This window comes from Leptodactylus fuscus, chromosome 7 (genome assembly GCF_031893055.1).
Source record: "Leptodactylus fuscus isolate aLepFus1 chromosome 7, aLepFus1.hap2, whole genome shotgun sequence".
NCBI lineage: Eukaryota > Metazoa > Chordata > Amphibia > Anura > Leptodactylidae > Leptodactylus > Leptodactylus fuscus.
Genome location: NC_134271.1, coordinates 32,933,152 through 32,948,882, shown reverse-complemented (window position 1 = coordinate 32,948,882; position 15,731 = coordinate 32,933,152). Strand labels below are relative to the sequence as shown.

Here is a 15,731-nt window from a genome sequence, read left to right as displayed (position 1 = left end):
AAGGGCCACCGGTATTTATCTGGGGTGAGACTGCGCTTTTGAAGCACTAAGTTATAAACTAATTCACCCCTAGTGGAGACGGTGGTTCCTGTCCATTTGTGGTCCTAATCGCAGTTGGTTTGCGAGTTTGGGATGTTTGTCTTAACGGAATCTTAATAAAGAGTGTAATTTAATATGTCCAATATTAGGATACTCTCTACATTGTTCCAACCACATCTCACCTTGTACTCATGATAGAAGCTGCACAACAGGGTACTAGCGCCTCCTATGAACTGTATATTTCCTCAATACATGCATCCCTTTCGTTCTAATACTGTAATCACTTCATCACTGCATTTATACATACAATGATTGCTTTGTTTCCAATAACTCCATTTGGTGGCAGATCATCCCTTAGGGCACAGGTGAGATCTGAGATAATGTGAGCAGTGAGATCTGGGAAAGAGTGATTTGTCAGAATAACCAAGGGGTCACAGCACTGTTTACAAGTCGGTTACCTGGGAGTCAAGGTGCCATCAGTGTGCTAAGTAAGATTTATAATATATAGATATAAGATATGGAAGCCATAAGTTTTGTTTTATATACAGTCCAGTCATATTAATGTGACCGCCGCCTACTTTTGATGTCAATGTTAAATAACCAATCGCAGAAGGCACGATGGATCAACGCAAGTATGCATCTATCCTTGTGGACCATGTTCACCCCTACATGCCCCACAAATTGTTTTTCCTCAGGATGATGACATCTACCAGCAGGACAATGCGACGTGTCATAAAGCTCACAGTGTACGTGCGTGTTTCGAGGAGCACCAGGATGAGTTTATCATACTCCCTTCGCAGGCAAATTCCCCAGACTCGAACCCAATCAAGAATCTGTGGGACCAGCTCGATCGGGTTGTTTACACCATGGATGCTCAACTGCGTAACCTAGTGCAGCTGGCCACGGCACTGGAGTCGGCGTGGCTTAACATCCCAGTGAAGATCATCACATTCCCTCTATTCCTGCACGTCTCGCAGCGGTCCGCTCTACCATAGGTGGTTATTCTGGATCTTGACAGGTGGTCACATTAATGTGACTGGACTGTGTAATACAGGTTTTATTTGCTGCTCCAAAAGAAAGAATGACAAAGTCAGAAAGCACAAAGATTGTCCACGCCATCAGATTACATGTCAGGGAACAAGTTGGTGAGCTGTAGTGAAAATTCTTGCACTTATAATATAATTTAAATAACAGAATGGAAACTGAAATCAAACATGAAACCTTTAATTGCATTGGTTTATGAAAAATACAACAAGAGCATTAAAATAAAAAAAATTAAAAAAAAAAAGTAATAAGTGACCCTGAAGTTCTGCACGGACTACACAGTAAGCACTAAAATTACTAATCGCAACATGTAATATTTACATGTGAAAACATGTACGTTTGCAAATCAGAAAAATGTGGTTCCTGTTCCACGTGGCCTGTTTGGTCTCAAGGTGTCAAACTTTTTTCTTTTTTACATACAAGGTAGCTTCAGCTTGTACTACAAAGCGACTAGATAAAAATCAGATTGAACTAATGAAAGTTCAAAGTAAGTGGTCAAGGGACTGCCCAAGTTTTAGATTTTTTGATAAAGTGGATCAAGTTCGTACTGGCTGAGGAAAGGGGAGTTAAGTTAGAAAGAGGTGTCCTTTTCCCATTATCAACCATGTTACTTTATGTCACTTTCTTAAACAATATTCTCCTGTGCTCAGAGTATTTCATATCACAGGGAATTGCATAGAAATTGCATTTTTTTTCTTCAAAAAAAGCCTTATGATGTAACAGTAGACACAAGCTTAGAAAATCTACCGTAACTGCAGGAAGTAACATAAAAGCACCCGTCTCCCTATTTTTGTCATCATTTGTAGGTCATATGAAAATAAAGCAATGCTTCTCCTCGAAAACATATCTAGAAAGTCTTAAATGTCTATATGTAGTTTACAGTATAAATCCGTTTTTTGGATTGCAAAAGATATGCACCAAGAAGAAGGAGGGGGCGAAAAAAACTAAATTAACCCCACCCCACCCCATCTAAATGCTCCAATTGGTGCCCACAACCACCACTTTACATGTAACTGGTTGCTAACAGCAACAGTGACTTCTTGTTAGAACACTTGTCATACCAGTGGAACACAATTCAACAGTTGTAACGTAATGCTCAGCCTACAGACTACTGGCAACCATCGCAAGAGATGTATTTACATACGGCGGGGATAGCCTGGTACTTGTGCCGCCGCCGCTCTTAGATAATCATTGTAAGAGGCGTATTGGGAGTAATCAGATTGGGTTTCGGTTGTGCGACGAAAATCCATGTGAGACTTTGGTGGCGAGCGGCGGAAGGGATCCTGTGGCTTCTGTGTTAAACGACGGTAATCGGATAGTTCAGTGTAACGGCGGTCAGTACCGAGCCTGCGGTCGAAACAAAAGGAATTTTTAATGCTCGACAAAAAGTATGAGGAAAGCAACAGAAACCACACAAGTAGAAACTAGAAAGCTGCACTACACAACTGGTATATTTACTAATCTGGATCATACAGACGGCAGACCTAGAGAGCATTGTGGCTGAGGCTGGATGAGAAATCTAGTGTATCTGTACAATGTCTAGTCTAAGTTTTTACCATGTATTTGCGCCGAAATTATGATATAGTGCCGCACTACCTTATTCAAAAAGTCAAAGGAAGAGTCTATTTCAGTTAGTAAATCTGACTTTAATGGATGTAGGTCGGACCCCCCCAAAGTACACTGCTGCTACACATCACCAAATGTTCTGTTCTATCTAAAGAACTGCTTGAGGCTGCATAAAGGCCAAGGCTGCTGTCAAACTGCTGGTGGATGTTCTTTAGAATGTGAAAATTTAGAAAAAAATTTTGCCCCTTAAAAGAAGCACAGTAGTGATTTTTCTTTTTTTGTATTCCCACTGCTATTGCACACGGTGTACCCAAATTTCTCTCATCCCGCCATGGCCAATCTTCTTGGATCTTTACGTGGCTTGTCTCGGCAAAAACCTGCTGCGTGCGGATGCTGAATGCTGCTACTACAATTCTCAGACCGCCTCACTATTAAACTACTACAAGTGGGTGGAGATTCACACCCAGAATGAGAAGGTTTATTAGCTGGCGGGGGCAGGTTTAGGGTCCATTCACACAGAATAAATGCGCGCTCATTTTGAAAAAATACACGTGTACAAATAAGAATCTCATTGACTTCAATGACATTTTTTACACGTGTAAAAAAAAAAAAACGCATTGTGTTTTTTGGCGCTTTTTTACATGTGTAAAAAATGTCATTGGGAGTCTTATTTTTACACATGTATTGTGCCAAAATGAGCGCGCATTTACTCTGTGTGAATGGACCCTTAGGCTGAGTTCACACGTGGTTTTTTGATCAGGATTTTGAGGCGGAGTCAGATTCAAAATCCTGACCAAAAAAATGGCTCCTTTTGAAATGAATGGGAGCCAGTCAGTTCTTTTTTCCGGAAGCCGGAACAAACGGGGAAAAAAAAGAAGTGACATGCTCATTCTTCAGGCAGATTAGTCTCGCGAATTCACCTGAAGACACACCCTCCCGACTAAGCCCATTCATTTGGGCCTAACCGGGATTGGAGTGCCGCGACTAGATGCAAAATACCCGTGTCAAATTCTGGTCCAAAATACCCTGTCTGAACCTGAGTCACATGAGGCGAGAACCAGACTGATCCACAGTTTATATACGGACTCTCAAAGCTGCAGGGTGAAATTGCAGAAACAAAGTACGGAGAATACAAAATAAAAAAATCACCAGAGTGCTTCTTTAAATCTAGATCAGGTCAAAAATTAGGTGTCAATTAGTCTCGAATTACATCTGTACCTTTTGTTTGCTAATACAGAGCCCCAGGCACATACATAGAAGTCCACCATAGCAGCTTTCGTTGCGCCTAAAGTGTGCAGATTTGCCGACATGTATTTAAACACCATCAGAAGGACTGGTATAATGATACATTATGGAATTAAACTGCACTAAGCTTTGGTCCTAAAAACAACGGACTGCTAAAACGGACGTTTACTTGAGGGGTTTTCCAGGACTAGAATATTGATGAAACCTTCACAGAATCAGCTGTTCCAAGTGGTAGAGGAACTTCTGCTTCGAAGATCTCGTGACATCATGTTCACCAAGTGAAGCTGCCATACAAAGTTCAGCAACTAGTGAAGAGGCCGCAGAGATTGTCAGAAAACCGTGTCTCCTTCAGGCAGCCGATTGTGGGAGTCTTAAAGAATGTTCACACGGCGTAATCCTTAATCAAATATTTTACACCTGAAATACCCCTTTAACCTTCGCACGACACAACTTTTTGCTTCTCTCTCCATCTATCCAGCAGAATTTCTTTTTACAGACTAATCTAGAGGAAGACACCAAAATAACCTCAACCTTGTGGGCGAAGGAACTCTTCTAACAATGCCATGTTTCACGCCAAGACTCTACCACTGCAGAGAATATCAATTGTGAACATTTGTAGAATATACTTAACTTATTTCACTGACTTTCAGAGAAAACAGGCTCTAGAATTCTAAGTGATGGGGAGTCAGTTCTCTACACACTGGTTACTGCGAGTATGTACAGATTTAGCAGCTGACAACATTTCAAACAAGTGTACCTCCAATTTCATACCACCTAGAACAATAGAGATTAACCTTCACATGCTAGCAAGATGGCAACCACGCCTAATATTCCATGCCTACTATAAAGCTCACATTTCTGGAGGCTCTTAATGCCAGCTGTGGAATGGATAAGACTGGCATACAGAACACCAGCTTTAAATTCCTCCCAAACAGTGGAACGGGCCCTTACCTTACATACTTGGGCTCAAGTGTTTCCTAGTAATGCTTTATCTGCTACTAAAGGGAAACTAAATAAGTGAATAGTAATAATGGACAGTACAAAAATGTTATTTGCCTCTTTCTTACTGATGTGACGTTCTAGCTGTATCTAAAATTGGAAAAAAAATAAAATTTCAATTTTACTAGTGATTCCCTAATGTTCAGTAACCAAGGCATACATAAAACTGACTCGAAAACCCAGAGTTGTATCCTGACTATGGGTGAAGCAGCACTCTGAGTGATGTGTTAGGACGTCTTTTAGCGTGGACCCTAATATACATTATGCTGGCTCTCAACCTTCACAGCAAACACTTGTCCAGATCTAGCCTAGTATAAAAAGTGTGAAGGAAAAAAAATAAAAAATTGCTTTTAGGTACTTACCTTTTATACGCATCTGCTGTTTTCTTGAAGCCATCGGTAGCAGCGCTTCGTGGAGGTGAAAGACAAGTGCGCTCATACATGAGCGCATCATTTGTAGTGGGCAGGGATGAATAAGCAGGCTGGGTTCCAATGCCTGAAATTTGGGAGGGATCATAGGCGGCGGCCTGCGGCTGACGATATGCATTAGCCAGTGCAGTTGACGGCGCATAGGGAGTAGTGGTAGGAATGGATCCATAAGGGTTGGCTGGTGTCTGAGTGGTGTAGGACGACGCCATTGAGGGAATCTGGGCAGCATATCCTGAAGTCAAAGCGGTTCCTTGTGGCCGATAAGCTGCAGTTGCCTGGGCATTATAAGAGGCGGCTTCGACGCTGTATGCGGTGGGCTGACTCTCATATCCTGTCTGAGTTACAGCAGTAGGCGCTCGGGCGGCATAAGCAGAAGACAATGCGGGCGTCTGGCTACTAAACGCAGACGACAGTGACGGAGTTGTCTGGACGCCATAAGCGGATGACAATGAACTATAGTCTGCCGCTGGAGAACGATATTTGGATGCAAGTGCGGTTGAGGTCATCGCTGCCCCCTCATAGTATGATCTTGTGGGTGACCTCCGCAGAGGACTTCTGTCTCGCGAGTAGTACATTGGGGAAGGTGGACGCACTCTGCTGTCATAGGCATCGTATCGCGAAGAATCTCCACCATAGCGTTCATAGGGCGATTTTAGTGCATAGGATGCGTACGCCGCTTCAGCTGCTCTCCTGCGGTTATAAGCCTCAGAGCGGCTCTGTGGTGCGTCTCGGTATTCATGAGACCTACGTGAGCGACTGCTATGAGAGCTACCATTACTGCTCATAGGCCTATGAGCTTTATTGGACATCTCCACATTAATCCGTTTGCCTCTTATCTCTCTGCCATTCAGTTTGTCGATAGCTTCCCTAGCGTCACTTTCTCTTTCCATGTGAACGAACGCATAGTCTGATGAAGTAGCATACAAGGAGAGGAAAAAAAAAATATGTTAAACACCTTTCGGAATGTTACATACCTATACCGTAAGATTCTTAAATGTTATGTCACAGAGCGTGGATCAGAGGGCCATTTACACATTTAAATAAAGCATTGGTCTTACACAAAACATTGTGCACTTTATTACATTTTAGTTTAACAGTTTAATGTGAACAATCTCTAAGCTCCAAATTAACCAAGATATCATACTGTCATACTTTTAACTGACACTAAAGAGCAATAAATGTCATATGGCTAGCGATCTAGAGAACGGGAGACCAAAAGCCCTCTCCTAAAGCCTTCATGTGAATGGAGCACCAGTGTGCTGCTTGAGATTGCAGCCCCATAGCAGCAAATAGAACACCAGTCACTAGTGCTCCCTTCACAAGGAATAGATTTTCAGCTCCCCCATTCTCTTGATCACTGGAGAACCCAACAGTTAAACCCACAGCAACCTGACACTTATCCCGTATCCTGAAAATAGGGGAGAAGTGTCCTTAATAACACAACCCCTTTAGGCTGGGTTCACACAGAGTATTTTGGCTCGTAATGTGGTACACAGACGCCACGGGAGCTTTTGCGGGCCGTACACGCTCCCATTGTTTTCAATGGGAGCCGATAGCGTATACGCGGCACTATTTTACGGCCGTGATTTTGCAGCGGCCGCAAAATAGCGCTGCGTATACGGTACCGGCTCCCATTGAAAACAATGGGAGCGTATACGGCCCGCAAAAGCTCCCGTGGTGTCTACCTACCACATTACAAGCCAAAATACTCCGTGTGAACCCGGTCCTAAAGTTATTTTTACATAGGCTGATGATCAGATCAACAAACAATTGTTCCCGACCTAAAATGCCTGAAAATGATTTCTTCTCAATAGCACAACTCTCTGTGTAACTAAGGAATATGCTGCCCACACTAATAGGTATAAGAGGAGACATATGAGTGGACATCCACAGGAACGATCATTTCTTCCAACCCCTCTTAAAGAGGACCTTTCATGGTTTGGGGCACAGGCAGTTCTATATACTGAATTCAGCGCACTGTCAGCTTTCCTAATCTGTGCCCTGGGTAAAGAGCTATCGGTCCAGGTACCGTAGCTCTTTACAGTCAGAAGGGCGTTCCTGACAGTCAGTCAGGTACGTCCTTCTTCACAGCAGCACCTATCGCCCTGTACAGTGTGAGCGGGGAGGAACGCCCCCTCCCTCCTGATAATACTAGTCTACGGACGAGCACTGTGAGCAGAGGGAGGGGGCGCTCCTCCCCGGTCTCACTGTACAGCGCAATAGGCGATGTTCTTGAGAAGGACGTTCCTGACTGAAAAGAGCTATGGTACTGGGATCGATAGCGCTTTACCAGGGGCACAGATCGGGAGTGCTGAATTCAGCGCACTGTCGGCTTTCCAGCAGTATATAGAACTGCCTGTGCCCAAACCCATGAAAGGTCCTCTTTAAGGCTGCTTTCACGTGGCAATGTTTCGTCAGTGATTGACTACAAAGAGATCAAGTATAATAAAAAGATTTGTATCTGTTCTGTGATTTAACCCACTTCAGGTTTTGGCACACAATCACTGATGAAAATCACTGACCAAACACTGGCCGTGTGAACGCAGCCTAAGGCCCCACGGGCCGGAACTGCGTGAACGCATTGCGGTTCTTCCCACAGCACTATGAACAGAAAGTCCGCAGAGGAAAACTCAGTGAACTTTCTCTTACAATTATATCTATGGGAAAGGCGCTGGCGATCTGTAGATATAATTGACATGCTGCGATTTTCAAAACCACAACAGTTTTGGAAATCACAGTGTGTCCATGCTGCGATTTTTTTCTGCAAAGTGGGCATGGGATTTGCATGAATCCCATGAATGAAAGAGCAGCAGCAAGGGGCTAAAGTGCTTAGGGCCAATGGAACTGTTCATGAGCACTAGGTAGCTGCTATCTGATCGGTGGAATCTGGGTGCTACAACCCTAATAAATGCTAAAAACAAGGGGCAGATGAGCTTACTGAACACAGATCTGCATTGTTGGGCTTATAATAAAAAAAAATATCTGACAGTCCCAGGAGATCCAATAAAAAAAAGGATGTATAGCACTTGCCGAGCACTTCTACTCCTTCATTTTAGTGATGGGTATCTCATGATCAAGAACCCAAAGATGAAAATGTCTGATATCTTATAAAATATTAAGGTTTTCTTTATGATCATTGCAGAATAGTCAGCACCTATCTACAGATTACTGTTAATATAGTTTAAAATATATATATATATATATATATATATATGCTACTGTAATTGACTTGACATATTAACTAGTCTGTTACCAAACGAACGGTTCCATCTTCATTGCAAAGGTGAACAACATTTGTAAACCTTTATGATCTTCTTCTCAATGTGAGATAAGTACTATGCAGGGCAGTACAGTTATCCAGACATCTGTACAATACCCGGGGTCACACACTTGCATCCCGTTTTTAGACCCCTGGAGGATTGTACGGTTGCCTTGACAACTACAGTACCTACCATGCAACCTGCACTTCTCCACATCAGATGTAAGCTCGAGTAGTAGATTGCACATAAAATGACACTCCTAATCCATATTGTAAGGCTCGGTTCACCTCGTCCTCACGGCTCTCTGTTGTTTAGGTCCCCCGAACGTCAGAGAGTCAGACTGCTAAACAAGCAGACTATAGTGACTATAATGGGGTCCTTCGTTTTCATACTAAAACCAGTAGAGAGAAAACACCTCTGTATAGGGCTTTTCTCTCTGCCGATTTCTAGCACTTTTTGGAAACAGAGAATTTTATCTCTGATTTGAAAAGCAAAACGAGATGAAAGAGCTTCCAGGGGACCTTTCACGTCCTCAGGTACATGCAGTTCTATATACAGCTTCTGCTGAGTTCAGCTTTCCCGTTATGTGCCCCGGGGCTGGAGATATCGGCGCCATTACCGATCTCTGCCCACTGTCAGAAGGGTGTTCTTGACAGTCTAGCTGGGCTGTGAGAAACGCCTCTCCTGACAGTACTGTCCATAGCCCTGTATTGTCAGAGGGGGCGTTCCTTACCAGCCAGTGATGACGCTAAGCTGTGATGAACGACCCCCCCCCCCCCCCCAGACTGTCAGGAACGCCCGTCTGACAGTGGGAAGAGATTGGTGCTGAAGCCAACGGCACCGATACCTGCAGCCCCGGGCACATAATGAGAAAGCCAAGAGTGGCCCAAATTCAGCGCACTGTTGGTTTTCTAGCAGTATATAAAACCGCATGCACCTGAGGACATGAAAGGTCTTCTTCAGTGTTGTACTTTACAGTGAATGAGGCTGACAGAATGTGCTTTGCCTGCACCAGTCATCATATTCTTATAGCCTCCCCGAAACAACGTTTTACAGGCAATGTGAACAGTGACAAAGAATAAATATTTGACACAATGTGTGGAACAGACGCGCTGTGGGAAAGATCTCACGACGGATCCCACCACCCCCCCTGCTCTGCCTCAGTATAATATCCATCTTGTCCTACACTGGTAGACATATTGCAGGATCCAGAGGACGCCCACAATGGTGTATACGCCGCTGGTATAGCGGCACTACAGTAAGGAAAGTGTAGCGCTCACTTGGGAGTTTGGTGACGTGACAACTGCGACGACACAAAGAGCGGAAATATTTACGGCGAGAATTCAGTAAGGACGGCATTAAGAACAGAATCTCACAGAACGCGTACGGCGCCATTTTTGCTATAACCTGAAACCATTTTCCAGAGGACGACGTTACATGGAAGACGACGACGATTCACCGCGTTTCACAAGAGGGGTCGGGGTGCAGGTGATGGGGCCTTCAGCTTCACATAAAGGCTGAGGAGACAAGGGGATAGTGTAACCCTTCTATGTACAGATACAGCCTAACCCTCACAGAAGAGCCCGCGCACAGGCTGGAGCCACAGAGGCCGCGGTGACACTACAGCTGGAGCTCAGTCACGGGCAGTGAACACGGGCGGCCGCCATCTTATGTCACTCACAGAGCGGGCGGCCATTTTAGCTTCCTTTATGGCCGCGACCTACTACTCCCATCTCCAGCCGTCCACCCTCCCGGCATTACCTTTCACCACATCGCACTCTATCACCTTCCCGTAAGCTTCGAACATGGTTCGGATATCGGAGGCGTCGCAGTCGGTGCCTACGTTTCCTACAAATATCTTCCAGGTGTTCTGGGGCCGGGGCTTGGACAGCTCAACCACCATTTTCTTTCCATGGAGCTCCCGGCCGTTCAGCTCCTCTATCGCCTTCATGGCGCGGTCCGTCCCGCGCATATGAACGAAGGCGTATTGTTTCATGACGGCGCAGCTCACCACCGTGCCGTACTTCTGGAAGAGGTCGCTCAGCTCCTGCTGCGTGGTCCGGTCATCCACGTTACCGACGAAGATCTTCAACGTGTCCCTCATTGTGGCTGAATTCAGATACTATGAAGTAGATAATAAACACTGCGGCAGCTACGGGACCTGATGTACGAGCGGGACGTCACTGAAGCCTGGCGTTCACAGTCAACTATCGCGATACTTGCGTCACACTTCCGGCCTGCTGAGGAGGAGTCACGTGACCGTGCTTACACTCAGACTAGTACATGTGTCATAGCCCTGATACAATCACTGGGCACAGGGGCGGAACCAGCAAAGACTCGGCCCAGAGCAAACTTTTCACTTGCTCCCCCTACGACCTATTGTCCTCTTTCTTGTCACCACACAGAATAATGTGTATATTGTCCCATAGCGGCCCCTGCACACGGTATATTGTCCCATAGCGGCCCCTGCACACGATATATTGTCCCATAGCGGCCCCTGCACACGATATATTGTCCCATAGCGGCCCCTGCACACGATATATTGTCCCATAGCGGCCCCTGCACACGATATATTGTCCCATAGCGGCCCCTGCACACGATATATTGTCCCATAGCGGCCCCTGCACACAGTATATTGTCCCATAGCGGCAGTGTCGGACTGGGGTGTCTAGGGCCCACCAGTGGAATTATTTCTAGGGGCCCACCATCAGGATCCCTGCAAACCAGCAATACCAAGACAGGGCGGTTGAAGGTAATAACATATCAGGAGCCATGCTGCTCTCCTGCCATACGATGTGCAACACTGCACTACCTAAACCTATTGCTACATACTGTATGGAAAGTGAACAGCGTGGCTCCTAGAAATGTTACCATTACCTATAGCTGCGCTGTCCTGGAACAGCTGATCTGCAGAGGTCCAGGCTGTTGTGTCATCACATGTAATATTGATGGTCTATCCCAAGGACAGACCATCAATATTACAAAGATGGATAAACCCTTTAAAGATTTGTCCAGGAATTGGAGCGACCCATGTTCTGGGAGGGAGGTGTAAAATAAAAAGCGCCTTCACCTGTTCCTGTTGCTCCGTTGTCCGCTGCCAGTGTCCATTCAGTCTTGCGCCGGTGCCTCCTTGCTGGGAGTCCTGCACCTCATGTGACCACTGAAACCAATTAGGTCTCATTTCTGGAAATCCTGTATCTAACAGACACAGGCGGGGACAACGGAGTGCTGGGGACAAAAGCGCAATGAAAAACACTGTGGAAAAAAATATATTGGGATTCACTGCAATTTTTTCCCACAATGTTTTTTTAGCTGCATCTCGCTGTTGTGCCTAATCCTTAAAGAAGACCTTTCACCATCTGGGGCACATGAGGTTTAATACACCGCTAGAAAGCCAACAGTGCACTGAATTCAGCGCACTATTGGCTTTCAAGTTCTGTGCCGGTACCGTAGATCTTCATCGTCAGAAGTGCGTTATGACAGTCAGTCAGGAACGCCCTTCCTCACGGTAGCGTCTATAGCGCTGTACTGTGAGAGGGGTCGTTGCTTACCAGCCAGCGATGACGCTGAGTGCCTATAGCGCTCTCACAGTACAGCACTATAGGCGCTGCTGTGAGGAAGGGCGTCCGGACTGACTGTCAGAAACGCCTTTCTGACAGCGAAGAGCTACGGACTGATAGCTCCTCACCGGGGGCACAGAATGGGAAAGCTGAAAGTGCGCTGAAATCATCACACTGTCAGCTCTCTAGCAGTGTATTAAACCGCACCTGCCCCAGAAGGTGAGAGCTCCTCTTTACCATCTCAATATACTGTACATCACACTATAAGGATAAGGCCTAACACAGCGTCCCACAGCAAAAGAATGCTGCGGGAAAACCCCCGGCGCCGACACATCAGTTTTTCCTGCAGCGCTTTTTGCAGAAACTTCACAGAGGTTTCTGTTTCCGCGCTCGTTTTGTACACGACACAGGACTGGGAGCAGAAAGCTTCATCCACTGTATAGTTGCCTGGCAGATTCACTGCAGCTCAGCTCCCACTGACTTCAATAAGTGCCGAGATGCAGAGAAGGTGCCGGCTGATATACAGTGGACAGAGCTTTCTGCTTCAGGCTCCGTATTGTGTACAGGACTGGTACCAGAAGTGGCTCCATACAGCTGATCGGTCTGAGGGCTGGGAGTCAGCCCCCTACAGATCAGGCATTTATAGCCTATTCTGACGATAAACCATAGAAAATTATGCCTGGACAACCCCTTTAATTTTCCCCCAAAATGACCCACACTTTAAAGAGGTTGTCCAGCATAATTTATTTTTTTTTGTTTATAATTAGTCCTGGGAGGTGAAAAACAAAGTACACATAAAAAAAAAACCCGCACTCATCTGTTCCCAGTGCTCTGGTCCTGCAGTTCTGCTGGTAGTTACATGCCGGACTGGACCGCACTGGGAGACACAGACAGGCAGACTTCCCCCCTGCACACTCCGATCGGCAGTGTGCTTAAAAAAAATAGAAAGTGTTTTTAAGGGCTCGTTCACATCTGCGCCTGGGGTCTACGCCCTGCAGGCATTTTTCAAACCCATTCAAATGAATGGGTTTGAAAAGTGTGCGTCCGTAAGCTCCTGTGAGCGTTTTGTGCTCACCGCGGCGAAACGTTTTTTTTTTTTAACCAGACACAGAGTCGGACATGCAGGACTTTGTGTCTGGTTTAAAAAAAAAAACGGTTTTGCCGCAGAGAGCATAAAACACTCACCGGCGCTCACGGCCGGACTCGAACCGATAGGTTTCCGTCTTCTACATGCAGAAGATGGAAACCTCAGAATGGAGACCAGACGCTGGTGTGAACCCAGCGTTAACTGTGTTTTGCTCAGTAGGGCCTAATCCTTAGTGGCCCCTGCACACAGTATTATCCCCCATAGTGGCCTCTGTACACAGTATTATGCCCCATAGTGGCCCCTGCACACAGTATTATGCCCCATAGTGGCCCCTGCACACAGTATTATGCCCCATAGTGGCCCCTGCACACAGTATTATGCCCCATAGTGGCCCCTGCACACAGTATTATGCCCCATAGTGGCCCCTGCACACAGTATTATACCCCATAGTGTCCCCTGCATACAGTATTATGTCCCATAGTGGCCCCTGCACACAGTATTATACCCCATAGTGTCCCCTGCACACAGTATTATGTCCCATAGTGTCCCCTGCACACAGTATTATACCCCACAGTGGCCCCTGCACACAGTATTATACCCCATAGTGGCCCCTGCACACAGTATTATGCCCCACAGTGGCCCCTGCACACAGTATTATACCCCATAGTGGCCCCTGCACACAGTATTATGCCCCATAGTGACCCCTGCACACAGTATTATTCCCCCATAGTGGCCCCTACACACAGTATTATGCCCCATAGTGACCCCTGCACACAGTATTATGCCCCATAGTGACCCCTGCACACAGTATTATACCCCATAGTGGCCCCAACACACAGTATTATGCCCCATAGTGACCCCTGCACACAGTATTATACCCCACAGTGGCCCCTGCACACAGTAGTATTCCCCATAGTGGCCCCTGCACACAGTAGTATTCCCCATAGTGAACCCTGCACACAGTATTATACCCCAGAGTGGCCCCTGCACACAATATTATACCCCACAGTGGCCCCTGAACACAGTAGTATTCCCCAGAGTGGCCCCTGCACACAGTAGTATTCCCCATAGTGGCCCCTGCACACAGTATTATACCCCAGAGTGGCCCCTGCACACAATATTATGTGCCATAGTGACCCCTGTACACAGTATTATGCCCCATAGTGGCCCCTGCATACTGTATTATTCCCCACAGTGGACTTCCCGAAAAGGGAAGATGTGAACCAGGCCTAATACATATACATTTACACACATACATTCATATACATACACACACACACACCTATCTACAAATATACAGGACTCACACAGTATATCAGACACTTTACACAAATATACACACATTAAATATACATATTTTACCCAAAAAATGTACTTACATTTGGCTGTGTCCTGTCTGGCTGTGGTGAAAGCTCTGTTTACAGCAGCCGGCAGACTTCCCCCTGCACACTCCGATCTGTGTGGGGGAGGGGCAGCACAGCTCCTGCTAGTGACGGCAGTGTGCAGTGCAGGGAGCAGAGACACACACTCCCAGCGATTGGTACAGGGGCCCATTTTGGCACGGTCAGGATCCCGATCGGGCCCCTGACAAGTGCATTTAGATAAAATTAATAGTCAGGCTCGGGGGCCCACCGGGGAATCCCCCGGTGCTCCGGCGGGCCAGTCCGACCCTGCATAGCGGCCCCTGCACACGGTATATTGTCCCATAGCGGCCCCTGCACACGATATATTGTCCCATAGCGGCCACTGTACACGGTATATTGTCCCATAGCAGCCCCTGCACACGGTATATTGTCCCATAGCGGCCCCTGCACACGATATATTGTCCCATAGCGGCCCCTGCACACGGTATATTGTCCCATAGCGGCCCCTGCACACGGTATATTGTCCCATAGCAGCCCCTGCACACAGTATATTGTCCCATAGCAGCCCCTGCACACAGTATATTGTCCCATAGCGGCCCCTGCACACCATGTAATATTTCATAGCACCCCTACACACAGAATAATATGTATATTGTCCCATAGTGGCCCCTGCATGCGGTATAATGTCCCATAGCAGCCCCTGCACATAGTGTAATATTTCATAGATGCCCCTACACACAGAATAACGTGTATAGTGTCCCATAACAGCCCCTGCACGTGGTATATTGTCCCATAGCGGCCCCTGCACGCGGTATATTGTCCCATAGCGGCCCCTGCATGCGGTATAATGTCCCATAGCAGCCCCTGCACATAGTGTAATATTTCATAGATGCCCCTACACACAGAATAACGTGTATAGTGTCCCATAACAGCCCCTGCACGCGGTATATTGTCCCATAGCGGCCCCTGCACGCGGTATATTGTCCCATAGCGGCCCCTGCACGCGGTATAGTGTCCCATAGTGGCCCCTGCACGAGGTATAATGTACCATAGCTATCCCCTGCACATGGTATAGTGTTCCATAGTGGCCCCTTCACATGGTATAGTACCAAGTGTCACATAGCAGTCCCTGCACACAG

General features: G+C 46.4%; 1 protein-coding gene across 1 annotated transcript; it reads right to left on the bottom strand.

Annotated features, from left to right (window-relative positions):
• Positions 1–1,276: 1,276 nt before the first annotated feature.
• Positions 1,277–10,789, bottom strand: RBM14 (RNA binding motif protein 14). Its single transcript, XM_075281577.1, has 3 exons — positions 10,343–10,789; positions 5,256–6,228; positions 1,277–2,430 (listed from the first exon to the last, which is right to left on the bottom strand). Exons 1-3 carry the CDS (start codon positions 10,683–10,685, stop codon positions 2,220–2,222), a joined length of 1,527 nt encoding a protein of 508 aa, XP_075137678.1. The 5' UTR covers positions 10,686–10,789; the 3' UTR covers positions 1,277–2,219.
• Between the last annotated feature and the right edge of the window lie 4,942 nt (positions 10,790–15,731).